General features: G+C 47.3%; 1 protein-coding gene across 1 annotated transcript in view; it reads right to left on the minus strand.

Moving 5' to 3' along the window:
- The window catches only part of LOC144782019 (delta-like protein C), an 81,110-nt gene extending 65,022 nt beyond the window's left edge, over window positions 1-16,088 (minus strand). The window contains exon 1 of the mRNA XM_078661132.1: window positions 15,452-16,088. Within this exon, the coding sequence (XP_078517258.1) occupies window positions 15,452-15,526 (75 nt within the window). The 5' untranslated portion in view covers window positions 15,527-16,088. The remainder of the gene's footprint in view (window positions 1-15,451) is intronic.
- Between the last annotated feature and the right edge of the window lie 276 nt (window positions 16,089-16,364).

Consider the following 16,364-nt stretch of genomic DNA (forward strand, 5'->3'; position numbering starts at 1 on the left):
TGATACAGCATCGACCACACGCAGGGATCGCCGAAGCGCCAGCAAGGACCATCTGCGACGCTGACGCAGTACTTCATGCTACAGCGACGACGGTCCATGACTCCCATCCTGCTCTTCGCGCTACTTGAATGGCGCTCTGTCTTCTCCTCGCGGCCCCTTCCACTGTAAACGGAACTCGTTGCGCTGGACTTGAAGGTAACTGATTTTCGCCTGGTCTCGCATGACCAGATAGTTGCACTTGGTGGTTTAGACTTTTTGGTGCTATTTTCACTAAAATCTTTAAAATTGCATATCTCTGGTTAAACAAGTTTGTTTTTTTAAGGTTTTGGTGTCAAATATGTTTTACATTTTATTGCTTCTAAGTTAAGCCTGACTGCTCTGTGCCAAGGTACCAGAGGGTTGAGCACACATTAATTTGGGGTTTGCTTGTGACTTCACCCTTCCAAGGATTGTGGTTGCTACTTAGGTAGGGTTTCAGCCTCTTCAACCAGTAACCCCATTTCTTACACTTATCTTTCTACCATTGACGTCCTCGTTAGTCCTGGTGCTGCACATTTGACATTAGCCACACATAACACTAATGTCGGTTCCTGTAATTTTCTAGAAGAATAAAAAGAATGTAAGAAATTGATATCTGAAGGTATATTAGAAGTGGAAGGTAAGGAATTCACAGGTCGACACAGCATATACACAGCACTAATTGTAAATGCTGTTATCGTGTGGAAGAGACTTTTAATTGATCCTTTCTCCTGCACCATTATTTTCTGTTTGATGATTTCACCAACTGCAGAGAAATGTAATTCGGAAACGAGCCCGGGGAATGAACAACCCACCAAAAGTTGGTTTGCTTAAAGATGGCGCCGCAATTCCAAGCATTGCAGCATTCAGCAATGTTGGTCTCTGTCGCTAGCTGATCCTCAGCAAACCTCAACATATAAAACTGGAGAACCCTTCTGATACTAAGGCAACATCAAGGTGATGAGTGAAAATCGACTCAAAAATATGAATCAGGGATTGACAGATATTTTTTATTTAGATGTGAACACTGGGATCCTGTCAACCAGTTCAAGGACTACCAGTACAGGAAGCCCGCGAGTCTCTGCATACCCTTTTTACATTGGTGCCTATTAGAGCCTCTTTTCCATTGTAAGAGAGTGCATAGGTTTGAGTGCAACACGGATAACTGAAAACCAATCCCTGCTGACCTGCGTTTTGAGACTAGATAATTTTTAGAGAGAGAACTTTTTAACAAAAACTGCAAACTAATCAAACTAATAAGATCATTGAAAAACAAACCCTGGTCGTGGAATAATGAATTACCCAGAGAACTGAGGCTAAACATTTTTTCCATGCTGATAGTCAAACTAGCAATAAGAAACCATGACATTCACAACATTCAAAAAATTGCTCAATAAAGGTTTCATTTGCTTACATTACCACCAAAAATAGAACGTCATCCGGTGTCCCAAATACGGGCTCCTTCTAGTAACAAAGACAAACATGATTTCACCCCCACCAAGTCACAACCATCATCTTTGCTGCCACGTGTGTATCTATAACTTGTCTAAGTTGGAATGTAGGATCCTGCCTGGAATAATAGACACTGTCACTTTAGCCAAAGATGAGGTAGAGGGATGTTCAACATCAGCCGGTTATGATACTAAACATTCTGGTCCAGTCTGGAGCAGATCAAAATAGGGGTAACCTGCAGCAGATGCGCAACTAGAGCCAGTTTTCGGAGGTGGGGACTAATACAAATTTGGGGGTGGGGGCTAATTCTTCCAGCAATAGGCGGAGCGGAGATGCAGGGGCTCTAAGATGGGATGAAAAAACAACAAAGCCTCGTTAACAAGTAAATGGTTCTTTAAAGACCTGTAAAGTACTCAGGTGCAGCTGAAATAAGACGGACGCCAGCCCTGCCAGCCTACAGCAGCTCAAAAACTGTGGGTTTGCCCAGGAAGCTGTCTCAGCCCGGGCTGACACACACAACGGAGGGGCTGAAGCCCTTTTGAGCCCCTTATGGGCGTTGCGCGCCTGACCTGCAGTTACCTTAGCACGCGATTAAGAGAGGACAAAAGGGAGTAATACTTGTTAGCAACTATGGTAACTGGCGAACTCTCAGTGTCAAAGGTATCGAGTCAAAAATTGCATTTCTTTCTTTGACCAAGACAACCGAGTAAGCAACCAGTGGGTGAAATCTTTATTGAGTTTCCAGTCCTACAAAGTTTAATTCATGCTTCTGAGTTGGTGTGGCGAAATATTCTACTTACCAGTCTAACAGCATGCAAAAAACAAGAGGACAGACAAAGACCACATTAACATTGGTTCCCTGCAAAGAAGATATCCCGAGCTACACCTCCTGTTCACATTCTCCTCTCCTTCCTCATTCAATGAGGAAGACCTTGATTCAAGCTCCAGTCATCAGCGGCCTAGATTATTGTAATGCCTTATTCGCTTCCATCAATGAGACAGTGATTCATAAACTGCAAGTGGTTCAGAATGCTGCAGCACGCCTCATAACTGATAATTCTCACCTCGGTGCCTAGTCTAATCATGGGTCCCACTCTGTGACTCTGGGCAATAGCTTGCTTAATCTCCACAACGGCCTCAACAGCGCTGGGATGCCTAGCTTCACCTTGGGGGTGCCCAGGAGTGGACATTTCACAGGGAAAGGTCAGGAAGGGTTCCTCAGCAGTATTCGTAGAAGCGCCGAGATGCCTCAGGGTAGTTGTGCGCTATACAAGTACGTATTCATTTCATTTCATTTCATAACTAACCTTCCACTAAGGACGGCTTCTCCTCATTTGCACTCTCTTCATTGGCTGCCAAATCATTAATTAATCAATTTTAAAATGTGTTGTTTGACACATAAATCCTTAAAAGGCAAAGGCACAAATTATCTATCTGCAAGGTTTTTCCCTTACGGACCAGGTAGATCGTTAAGATCTAGCGATAAATCCCTGATCATGTTCTTTGAATAAGAAACTCTCATTCAGTAGGCAGGTCTTTTTCTTATTTAGCTCCTTTGTATAGGAATAAGCTTCTGCTCAATTACTTAGTTGCCGGGATCATTTTAAATGTAGAAAGCGTCTTAAGACAGAGCTGTTCGTGGCTTAGTAGTTCTGATTCTGTTTATGAGCTGGGCTGTGCCGAGATACCCCTTCCAGGGTGATTTATGCATGTTATAAATTAAAGTAATATAACATAACATAGTGGTCCACATTCCAGCTCTTGTTCCCAAGATGAAGAATGGAAGAATTAAACAAATTGCTTGCAATGCCAACAGGTTGATTTGAAGGTGTGCCTCTAGGGTTCACAGAGCACTCAGCAACAGGCTGTCTTTCCTGAGATCCAGAATCTGACAAAGAAAAATTAAAATTTCAGAATAGCATGGAGAACAAGTACAGTCATTTTCTCCTTCAATTATATTTTCTTCTGGTGTCCACCAATCAAACATCAGTCAATCAGCAGCGATTATCGGACAAATTCCCTGTTCATGGGAATTACTGTCCGCTAAGAAAGAAGATACAAGAAGACAGTAGAGGAGGCCCAACTCACTGAGAAAAGTTCCCTGTGTGACCTAAAGTCCTTTAATAGGAAAGCACACATCCACGTTTGCATCCAGAATAGTCCCTTTGAAGATAACTTTTTTGAGAACCCCAGGTGATGCAGCCAGAAGCAGGTTATCAGAATATGAAACTGGTTTGAATACTATCCCAGTCTTTATTAGTCAGATTTTGCGGATTTGAGAAGGAGGACTAGGATGGGATTCAGACCCCCATCGCTCATTTGTGACTGCAAAAATAAAACGGCATTCTTTTGTCTGTCTTTTTTCCTGGTAACTCTTGTCCCTCAAAGGGCAAAGTCTACCACAGCGGGATAGGCAAGTGTAAGTTTTTGTTTACAAAAGGTAGAAAATATCAGAATTTGATTTGCCATACTAACTGATCTGTGATTAGCCATTTGGGTCTTTCAGTGAAGCACCGAGTCATCTCCCTGACTAGAGTTGAGCGAAGACCGTCTCAGATGTTAAGGAGGACTTGTAGCGGTGATAGTGTGAGTTGTATTTGAACGATGGCTGAGATCTGCCTTAAAGCGATCCTTGTCCCTTGAACAAGCAAAAATGTGCGAGTCTGCTGATTGGATCTCGGCAGGTGAGGTGGTAAATATTTATACCATTAGCTTTTATAACAATGAAAATCTGGGCGATGCCCCGTAAAATGGGAATGCTTGCTAGCTGCAAAATGTCTAATGTGTTTTTTTCACAAATGTTTAAATAGACAAGTGTTCACTCGATGGACCTGCATGAGTAGCTAATTCTGGGGGCATTATGAAGAAGGCATACAGACTGGAGATCTGTGAGCACATGATTACTGAAAGGAGACACTCTGTCAGCATCTTCTCCCTCCTAGGACACATACCGGCAGGGAATCTGACTCACTGTCCCACTCTGGCAAATGATAGCCAGGAAATGATAAATCTTCCGGCTTTCAGACCAATAGGATGGCAAAGAGTGTGTGTCCAAACGTGTTAGGTCCACCTTCTTAACCCGTTAACCGCGGCTGTTTTTTCGCGACAGTGTGGCCGTTTTAAAGAACGGACGGGGCTGCGTCGGCCGTTGAACGTGCGCAGCACCAGCCAGGTAGTACTCCGAACGTTCACCGGCCGATGGCAGCATTCGGTTTCCAGAGCCTAAAGAATTTGATATTGTATCTTGTAAATGTAGTCACTACAATATGACTGGGAGCGTGAAAGGTGCTGCCATGAATATATTGGGTACCACTGGCAAGTGGAGTGGGGCAAATAAGTTTAAATCTGAGGGAGATGGCTCTGAGAAGCATGGTCGAAACCCAATGTGTGATTAACTGAAATCAATATCTGACCAGAGTATAGGAGTTGAAAGCATTGATGGGTATTGTCAGCACAAAGCTGGTGTCCCTGTTCAGCGAAAATGCAGGTTAAGGCTGTAATTTAATTGAAGTAAGCCAAGCCACTGAACTTTTTATCTGATTGTGACTGGTTGTTAATATGTTTCATGCTGTCTTGAACTAACTGTCGTTGAGTGGAATGGAAACAGCTGCCAGGTCTGTGGTGCCCTTTCTTCAGTATGTGACAGGCTATTGAAAACATCAGCAATACACAACCGTTGAAGGACTATTGGTATGTCTTCGATGGATCTTCACTCCAGTGAAGTTAAACAGCTTCTCTTCAGTGGAAAAGAACCAGCATGACCCTTGTGGTTGCCTTTTCTTAGTGAAAAAGAATCCACAAGAGACCAAACCAATGGATATGCTACCACCTAGTCACGATTTGCCTTACATTGAGAGATGCTTGTTCAGTGACCGTCTACAAGACTGTGGATCGGCTATTGAGTAACTGCCTACCCAAAAATAGCTCTGTGCTGTATTTACCCATGTCATGAGCCAAAAGTTCCAGGCAAATGAAGCTAGGGAAACCATGAAGGTGGTTGTACTACACAGTTAGACCAGCGTAACAAAAGTTTAGGATGGGTACCCCAATGCCCATGATTCGCCTCTCGCGCATGCACAAAAGATGTATGCAGCTGCCTCCTTCCAGAGCCTCAAGGAACTATATCCAGAGCACATCACTGAATCTGTGCAATTCAGAAGACGAGGAAAAGGAGTTACATATTTAACATCCTAAAACCTTATATATGATCACAAGAGATAATTAGGGCTAATCGCCTCAACATTCTCTGTATAGAGGCCCTGCATGTAAAACAAACGTGCTGTGAGCACAGAGAAGTCATTACATTACTGCTCAGATGCAGAAGAAATTCCAGATTTCAGACTGTTGTTCAACTAAGGGTTGCTTATCTTGTGTGATTTGTCACTTGTTGGCTGCCTGTGTATCACCATCATCTAATGGAGAACGTTTCATGATAACTAAACTCCATCAGCCCTAAGGTAGATGAAGGACTCCCGCAGGAGTGACGAATAGTTGCAATTCACGGATCAGAGACAACTTGGGCTGCCAACAGAAGCTTTGTCCTGAAATTCAGAGAAGCAACAGCCTTATAGGTGTGAATTGGAGCATCTGGAGGGAGCCAGAGTGAAGCAGAAACTCTGGCCGGTGCCAGCTCTAAAGCCAGGGCTAGAGTTCTTGCTTCAGGTAGCAGAGTGCAATGGCAATATTCAGGCCATTTGGCCAAAATATTTGTACCACATACACTAACGATAGAGCAGTGGTCACCTTCTGCACGAAAAAACACGGCAGCAAGCTTATAGTTGGCGATGCAGGAGATTAGCTTGTTAGTTCTTGACAATACTACATTTTTAGCTATGTGTGGAACTCACATTTGAAACAGTTGCCTGGCGTGTTTTAGAGGCTTTACTGTTAAGGCTGAAAAATGTAAATGTTCTTTTTTGGCAGTTAAGTACTTTGAGCATGTTGTTGACGGTGACCAGGTGTAGCGCCTAGAGCCAATATTGTTGCCACAGCTAAGTGGCCCATGTCCAAGGTTCAGTATCAAGTGAAGATTTTTCTTGGTATGGAAGAGCATTACAGACGCTTGGTTCTAACTATCTACCTAGTAGCACAGCCCCTGTAGTGTTGGCCTAAGATGTGCCGAACCAAGGTGGTGGTCTTAAACATCATGTTTTGAAATTTCATTCGAACAGAAGATTGTAGTGTGTGTAAATTCTTTATTGGCAATATGTGATCTTGAATGGACTTACCCAGTGAAGACCAGTGCCCTGATGTAGGGATAGAAGCAAAAAAAAGCAGATGATGGACGGAATGCTGAACAATGCAAAAACATTCACCCCCAGTTACAGATCTGGGTTTAATCTATTGTTTTTTCGCTCACATTGCCATCTAGTTTGGACCCAGACATATGTAAATCAGTCTTAACCCTACTCATCATGGGAACAGTTCAGCCTGACTTGCCAGGCCAGGTCCTCCATGGACGTAAAACAAGCATCCTGGAACCAGTTTCGGGGTTTCACCCCTCATCAGCCAGGCTAGCTTGAATCCAGTGGCTCAGTGAGCACAGGACCAACGTCTGGGCATATCCTTGATACTTAGGGCTACAAAAGCAAAAATAACAGATGATGGACAGAATGCTGAACAATGCGAACATTCATCCCCTAGTCACGGATCTGGGTTTAATCTATCATTTGTTTGCTGACCATGCCATCCAGTTTGGACCCAGCACATTGTTCAGCATCCCGCTCATCAATTGCTCTTTTCGCATTTGTCACTACGAGTGGGAAGGGTATCCCCAGACGTGGGTCCCATGCTCACGATGCCACTGGAGTTAAGCTAGCCTGGTTGATATGGGGTGATACCCAAAACCAGTCCCAGGATGCTTGTTTCCAGTCCAGGGAGGACTTGGTCAAGACTGAGTTGCATATGGCTGTGTCCAAACTAGAATAGCATGGTGAGCAAAAAACGATGGATTTAGGCCCTGATCTCTGCACTGTAGGTGGATGTTTGACATTCATCAGCATCCGTCCATCAATTTTTCTTTTTGCTGATGTAGGGATATGGCTGTGTTAATTCAGGTAGACATCAAGGGTCAAGAACACCAGATAGTTTACCAGAGCTGTAGAATGCAAGAATCTGGGCAACATCTAATACAGAGTGTTTGCCTATGATGTTATCCCTTCAGAAGCTTTTGTCCAACTTCCCCGGATTGAGGTTCCTCTTTAAAGCAAGCACCTCAGTAGCTGAAGAAAATGGGGCAAATGTGTACGGACAACTGCAGTGACACAGTTACAGGGACACTAAGGATTTCAGTCCACCAAACGTTACATTAACTAGCTGGGTACTTGTACAAACAGTTCCACAAGAGTGTCAAGTTTCTGGAGCCCCCCTCACTTGTGTGCATGAGGTCCAGCGGTGCCTTTTTGTGATCAGATGGGCACTTTCGGCATTGCAGGTGGGGAAGGGTTCTTAATCCCAGAGTCCCCATTTTTCATTCGTCATGTGGTCTTTTAGGTTCTAGACGCAAACTGGGCTACTTGGACCACATAGCAACTTAAGTGAGATTCTCTCAGTTTTGTATTAGGGCTGATACCTGACATCACCTGCTTTAAAAGCCCTGCTCATTGCTGTCACTCCATCATAGGTACCATGAGTGTGCGTGTAGTTCTGACTTTCCTTTGCAGCAAACAGAGGAAGGCACCTTGGTATTACATGATGGGAAAAGACAATTTGAACTCCAGAGATGTGTTTAATTCAAAATCGCACAGTGGCATCTCAGGTGGCCAATAGAAGATGCCCTTGAGGGACCGATTGGCTGCTAGTTTGAGAAATAATTTCCTTCTCCTCACTCGCAAGGTCTCAAGAGAGCGTGCAGTTAGGAAGCCAGACTGGTAGGCCAGAAAGTCCTGAAACAATTCACGTGGAATTAAGTAATTCAATAATTTGAATGGATTTTGCGGCATACACTTCACAAAGTTCACTGAACTGGAATAGGCTATTTCACTGCTTTCAAGATAAATGACCTTAAGATCGTTATGCAATAATGATGAATATCTATTTTAATATAATAACGTTATTATGTGTGAGCTAGCTGGATTGGAGCTTAAAAAGCTTGTGAAACAATACCCGATTTGACAACCTTCCGCAAAGCTGTTTTTTCGATACTGCATCTACCCCTATGGTATCTCAGCTCCAAGATACGCTGATTTTTTAGAGGCGAATTCATGTCGTTTGAGTTTCATTGTCTACATGGGCTTGTTGCATGTTCAGTAGGCTTCAACCCCTGAGGTTTACTTGAAACCTACTTTGCCTGAAAGAAAAAAAAGAATTAGTATATCCATCGATGGAAGTACCCAGGAGTTCCACCGCCTCTAGCTTATGGTAAAAAAAGTATTGAGGTCAGGCACGTTACTTCTTGGGGCCTCAGATGTTTTGCGGTGAACTCATTGGTACTTATGTTGCGGCCTGGAACACTCCTCTCTGCTATTTAGTTTTTCAACTTCGGTCTCGTGCATGCTAATATTTCCAAGGGAAAAATGCTTTGAAGAGTGGGGAAAGAAAGCAAGAAATGCTAGGAGAATTATGAGAGACAGACCAAGGGCCTAGTAAGGGTTTGTGTAGACAAGAAAGTGGCTAAAAGAAGGAGGTAGGGATGGGGCTTGGGAGCAAACCGGTATATCGGTCAAGATTTTGACAACCTCTATGTTTGAGTAATGTTTTTGCAGGCTGGGTTTTCACATCAAATAAATCAACTGCAACCAGAAGGCTGAACATGGAGGGACAATAATGTGAGGTCCTCAGATGCTTTTCTGGCAACCTGAGGCAAGCATGGGGCACCCCATGCACATAAGAAACTCTATAATGAAGACATTTGATACCACCATGCTGTAGTGAAGAGGTGGCACCGGCAGAAATGACAAGGTTTCTACTGATGCAAGATCCTTTCCAGCATTGGGGGAGGCACAGCCCATCAAGGTGTCCTGATACAGTCCCGGCGAATGACAGCTGCTGTGCAGGAATAAGGCCAAAAACGATCACTGTCATCCAGCACCTGTGAAAAGAGCTGTACTTACCTTTTGGTTCTGTGTGACAAAATCCTGGTTCTCCCATGCCTGGCAGAAGTTGACCACGGGTGTCCATTGGCACAAAAGACGCTTGAAAGACCTACATTTAACCAGGAAATTAAAGATCATGTCTGTATATGGTGTTTTGGCACCAAACACTGTAGATATAACTAGTAAGGGTCAGCTTACAAGCCGTGCTTAATTTGTGCGGGTGTTTGCTGATGCTCAGCACCCACCTTTTTCTTTTTTTTTTTAACACCGACACTTGTTTATGAGAGTACACCACAAGGTGGCGCTCTCGCTTAGCAATTCATTATATTTAAACAATGATCTAATTCGCACTTTCAGGCCAGTCCTGCATCTTGGGGCGGCCTGCAACAATCCAAAATACCACACCTGTTTCAGTGTGATTTTTATTATTAGGTAATGCTGCCACTTTCATTTAGCAGCAGTGGCAGGAGCTGTGGGTGCCCCCTGCGGTGTGGAATACCTTGGGCCTTGGCACAGATGTTTTAACAAAGAAGCACCGCTTCCCGGGCACTTTGCATGAGGAAGGTGGCTAGCAGGAAAGAGGAAGTTGGCTTGCAGGAGAAATGCCCTCCCGCTTAAATAACGACAACGGGTTTCCGTGCGCCCACATCATGCCCACCCTCAGCTGGAGAAGACAGGCCGGTCTCAAGAAAAGAGTTGATACGGGTTATTATTACCACGCGCAGCAGCTGCTGAGCTAGTTCCACTTTATGCCGGGCGGAAATAGAGAGGAAACGAAGTGCAGAAAGTAGCTGGTGAAGGGAAGAGAACTAACAAAGACAACGATCGCTTTTGTCCTGAGGTTGGCATGACGTGTTGCACAAAAGCCAAGCTTCCAGAAACGGTGACCTTGCCCTTGACAGCCCCAGCCAGAAACCCATGGCCAACGAGACCCCGGAGTCAAGGGTAGTGGCTGCGCTGTTACTTCCAGTGGTTAACATGAGCCCAGCTGGCCCCGGCACGTGCCCAGGGGTCACCCCTGCACTCTCACACACACACACAATGACCCCGACCGCGCTGGGAGACCATCGCGGCGGGAGCTACAGGCGCGAAGGGGTTAAGAAATGGGACGGGGTTATTCAAGAAACTGTCATACTCAAGGGCCCCGGGAATACCCGGGGAATTGGCACGTGTATCAGTGATGGCTGCAAGAGTAGACATCGCCTGGTGAGTCTGGATTTAAACTCCGAGCCACTGAGGTTCAAATGCATGAAAGGCGCTACTTAGTTAGTGGATGAGTTAGTATATGGGAGCTAGAAAATGGAGGAGTGAGACGCAGTGAACGAGAGGAGTAGTGAGAAGGGTTAGTTAGCACGTGGCTAGGCAGGGGAGAGGGATGGGTGAGTGTTAAGACAGGGAGCAGACGGGAGTCAAGGCGCTGAGAGAGCTAGTCAGGCTTAGAGCTACAGTAGAGGGGTTAGGTTGAGGGAGTGAGAGAACGAGATGTGGTGGGATAGGGGACGGCTACTGGTCGTTGGGGGTCAGGCTGGGCAGGGGCTAGAGATGGTAACTCTTTCCTCCGATACAGCGGTTTCTGTAAAGCGCGCTACATAAGCGCACACTCACCTTCTTCTAAGAAAATGCACCCTGCCTCCTATGGGTAAATGCTCGTACTACGTGACCCTGTTTAAAGTTCGACCCCATTGTCCCTTCGTTTGGTAATAAAAAAAGAAAACAGACATAATTTGTTGAATTAAGCCACTCGGTCTGGGTGCCGCTGCACCTGCTGCACTACTGCTAGCTACGCTCCTCTACTGATCTTAGAATGAACCTTTCAGATGTGTTCCTGTTGTTGACACGAAACGCCCAAAGCCCTTGCCGAGATTTGGTCTATTGTCTCCTTCAGCAGCTGTCAAACGAGGGCTCCTAACTTGTAGCCTCCACCTGCTCGCTGTGTGATCGTGGGCAAATGCTTTATTTCCCGAGGCCTGCCGTCGTTTGCCTTAAATTGGTAGCACTTAATAAAGATTAACCCCTTTCACCGTCCTCCACATAAATTAACTGCTCAGAAACAATTATAGAATTGTCTCCACGGGGCACACTGGGGCTAAATGAGATGGAAATGCGGGATACGTGTCCGTCTGCTAGTGTTTTGTTTTAGTTCGACGCTGGGAACTGGAATGACCCTCTGTAGTCCCTATGATGTCTATGGGGTGGGGGGAGGGGGTAGACTGGGGCTAACTGTCCTGTAACAGATGTTTTTAACAGATGTCCTTTGCCCTTCGGCTCTCCTAGAGCTCAACCTGGATCTAGCGCCCTGACGCTTCCGCGAAGGCATTCTTGGCACGGTAACAAGCCTATAATCGCAATCGATGTGGGAAATACAACGTTTTGTGAATAAAGGGTGACTTTAATCAAGTTGTATGACCTGGGAATGGTTAGCGGTAGGAATGCAGTGGGTATGAAGAGAGCGCTACACTCGGTGGTATAGGGGATTGAAGGAAGGACATTGGCACGAAGAGAAACCGGGGCAATTGAACGAGGCTAAGTACAAAGGGATGAGTGTGAACACAGGAGTATGGTAAACACACCTGAGACTGAACGCAGACGAGAGGATGGGGTGTAGAAATGAACCTAGGGCCTTAGAGAGGTGTGAAGACTGAAGTGTCAGAAGCGAGGCTGCGAACCGAGAGAAATCATGGTAACTAACACCGCAGGCGCTGAGCGTCGATTAGGGGCACAAAGAGATGTTACATGAAAAGTAGACTAAGGGCATAGAGAAACTGGCAGTCGGACCACAGAGTGACGACTGATGCCATAGAGAGGAGGCAGGGAATAGAATGATGCTATAGAGGGGAGATGGGGCCCAAGTAACAGAGAACTGGAGTGTAGAAAGGAGTCTAGGGGACGAAGCACAGTGTGCATAGAGAACTACGGGACAGAGGAGAGAACTGGAGTGTAGGATAAAGGATAGGACTATAGATAGACTGGAGGACGACAGAGCACAGACAGCATAGGGGACAAAGAAACAGAGGAGAGAACTGGAGTGTAGAAAGGAGTCCAGTGGCACAGAGAGACTGGAGGGTGGAACACAGCGTGCATAGGGGACTAAGGAACAGAGGATAGAACTGGAGTGTAGGATGGAGTCTTGGGGCATAGAGAGACTGGAGGACGAAGCACAGCGTGCATAGGGGACTACGGAACAGAGGAGAGAACTGGAGTGTAGAAAGGAGTCTAGGGGGACGAAGCACAGTGTGCATAGAGAACTATGGAACAAGAGGAGAGAACGGGAGTGTAGGATAGAGGCTAGGACCATAGACTGGATGACGACAGAGCACAGACAGCATAGGGGACTAAGGAACAGAGAGGAGAGAACTGGAGTGTAGCAAGGAGTCTAGTGGCATAGAGAGACTGGCGGATGAAGCACAGCGTGCATAGGAGACTAATGAACAGAGAGGAGAGAACTGGAGTGTAGGATAGAGGCTAGGACCATAGACTGGAGGACGGAGCACAGACTGCATAGGGGACAAAGGAACAGAGGAGAGAACTGGAGTGTAGCAAGGAGTCTAGTGGCATAGAGAGACTGGCGGATGAAGCACAGCGTGCATAGGGGACTAAGGAACAGAGAGGAGAGAACTGGAGTGTAGAAAGGAGTCCAGTGGCACAGAGAGACTGGAGGATGGAACACAGCGTGCATATGGGACTAAGGAACAGAGGATAGAACTGGAGTGTAGGATGGAGTCTTGGGGCATAGAGAGACTGGAGGACGAAGCACAGCGTGCATAGGGGACTAAGGAACAGAGGAGAGAACTGGAGTGTAGAAAGGAGTCTAGGGGACGAAGCACAGTGTGCATAGAGAACTATGGAACAAGAGGAGAGAACGGGAGTGTAGGATAGAGGCTAGGACCATAGACTGGATGACGACAGAGCACAGACAGCATAGGGGACTAAGGAACAGAGAGGAGAGAACTGGAGTGTAGCAAGGAGTCTAGTGGCATAGAGAGACTGGCGGATGAAGCACAGCGTGCATAGGGGACTAATGAACAGAGAGGAGAGAACTGGAGTGTAGGATAGAGGCTAGGACCATAGACTGGAGGACGGAGCACAGACTGCATAGGGGACAAAGGAACAGAGGAGAGAACTGGAGTGTAGCAAGGAGTTTAGTGGCATAGAGAGACTGGCGGATGAAGCACAGCGTGCATAGGGGACTAAGGAACAGAGAGGAGAGAACTGGAGTGTAGAAAGGAGTCTAGGGGCATAGAGAGACTGTTGGACGAAGCATAGCGTGCATAGGGGAATGGGGAACAGAGAGGAGATAACTGGAGTGTATAAAGGAGCCTTGGGGCATAGAGAGATCAGAGGACAAAGCACAGCGTGCATAGGGGACTAAGGAACAGAGAGGAGAGAACTGGAGTGTAGGATGGAGTCTACGACGGAGCACAGACTGTATAGGGGACTGAGGAACAGAGGAGAGAACTGGAGTGTAGAAAGGAGTCTAGGGGCCGAGAGGGACAGAGGGCGGAGCACAGCGTGCATAGGGGACTAAGGGACAGAGAGAAATGGAGTGTAGAATGGAGTCTAGGTGCAGAGAGACCTCTTAGCAACACGATAGGTGCATGACCTACAGGCCGGGAGGACACAAAGGGCCATGGTAACTCTGGGGCCGACTGGGGTGGCAAAAGTGAGAGGAGAAAGAGCTGAAAAGACGGATTAGGAAGAAAATGAGCCCGATCAAGAAGCAGCGCAGGGAAATCCCAGATTATTAGAGAGAGATAGTAGAGCAGCACAGGCAGACCCTGGAGAAACAGAGACTGACCAGGAAGAAACAGAGACAGTTCGGGGGCGGGGGGGGGGGTGCAGAGACCTATATGGGGGAGAATAAAGACAGATCAACACTGGCATATAGGGGCAACATACAGACACATCAGAGGGACATAGAGACAGACCAGGAAGAAGCAGGGACAGACAGCTATGGGGAAGTAGAGAGTGATTGGGGGAAGTAGCGACAGATCAAAATCAGAAAGCAGCACAGGCAGATATGGAAGAAAATAGGGACAAACTAGAGAGCAGCAAATGCTAGTCATGCAGAATAAGTAGAGACGGCAGACAGCACTACAAACAGATGGGGAAGAAATAGAGACAGGTCAAAGAGCAGCAGCACAGAGTGACCAGGAAGATCTAAAGTGAGCTCGAGGAGCAGCACCTGCAAAGATTCAGACAAATTAGGAATATGTATTAGAGGCAGATCAGAGAGCATCACAGATCGATCAGGGGGAACGGGTAGGAACAAATGAGGGAGCAGCAGAGAACTTAGAAAAGTGTCAGAGACAGATCCTGGATGACTCAAACGGATCAAGGCGAGGATGTGGGTTAACGGATGGAGCGGCCGACTTTGAAGCTGGGGAATCAGGTTCGGGGGTGGGAGGTGGGGCTCAAGCATCCAATCTACCCGTGCCTAGCAATGAACGTGTCCGTCTGTAATGCAACTGGTGCTCATGTAAAGCGCTCTAATACCGTCATGTCGACTTCGCGCTATATAAAACTGCAAAACAAAAGGAACAAAAGACAGGCCAGGTGCGAAATCTTTATCATGTAGCAGCGCGTGCATGTGGGAACGGATATCGAAGGGTGGAAGGGGCAGCTGGGAGACGAGGAAACAGCAAAGACAGACCAGGGGGGAGCAAGCAAAGAAGGAAAGGCAGAAACGAGGACAATGGACAGTAAGTTATGGACAGGTGAGGGAGCCGCACAGGCAGGACTTAGCGAGCAAGTAGCTGGACCGGGCAGTACTGAGTTTAGGGAGCAGCCATGAGAGCGATGGGGTTCAGGCCCCAAGGAGACAGGTAAGTGCTCGGATGCCAGATCAAGGACCAGAGAGGACAAAAGAAAAACAGCTCAGGCAACTCCGATTTCTCTGAGCTGCAGGAATATCAGAGAGAGCAACACAGACAACAAATGGAAACACTCACCGGTGCTGGCCAGAACAATGAGAGCAGTCCGACCAGGAGCAGGGCCCCTCTGGGGCAGGCTGGACACGGGGCCATGCTGCCGCCTTCCCGGAGAGATCGCCGGTGGAAGTAAAGTATATCACAGCCCACGAAGAATAAATCTAGTCCAGCAAATAGACGTCTGAAGTCCAAGAACTCCAAAAAGGAGGCACGCGACGAGGAGGTGGCCAAGTCCCAGGCTGTCAGTCCGAGGCGGAGTCCCCAAGGAGCTGGACGGGATCCTCTGTGCCCTGCCTCCCGGATCCGTCTGGGATTTATTGGGAGATCTGGGACGTCCCGTTTCTCTGTGCTTAGGATTTCCCCTGCATTTCAGATGCCCTAGGATAAACTAACTTTGTGAAGATGCTGTCAGCTGCCTGTCCCTCCTGTCTGCAGTCTCCTGGGATGTCCTCGGACTTCGGCAGCCTTACTCAAGCAATGCCTTGTTTTGGGCTCTCCTCTAGCTGGGGTGTCTCCTTGCTTGTTGCCGGTATGTCCTGTTTGGTGCCCGGGGACCCTCTTTCGCGCAAGGTATCCTGGGAGCAGTCCGTGCAGCTGACCCCCCTGTCACCGGTGCGTGGAGCCGCCTGCTCCTGACTCTGCCTCCTGACCTCGAGGTGCAGCGTCCGCGCTATGAATGGGCCCGGGGGGGGCCTCCCACCGCCTTTATACTCCCGGCTCGCCGGTGTCAGATCGGTGTCGCTCTGGCCCCGCCCCTCACGCTGGCCCCGCCCACCTGTCTGCCCTGCAGCCCCAAAACTCGTCAATAGACCATACGGCACACAAGCGCTTCCTGATTGGCCCCGCCCACCCCGCTCCCAAAGCCCGCCCAGTCACCGGTGCACGCGACACGAGGCCCGCCCCTGAGCAGAAGTAAACACCTTCAATCTCAGCT

This window comes from Lissotriton helveticus, chromosome 9 (assembly GCF_964261635.1).
Source record: "Lissotriton helveticus chromosome 9, aLisHel1.1, whole genome shotgun sequence".
Lineage (NCBI taxonomy): Eukaryota > Metazoa > Chordata > Amphibia > Caudata > Salamandridae > Lissotriton > Lissotriton helveticus.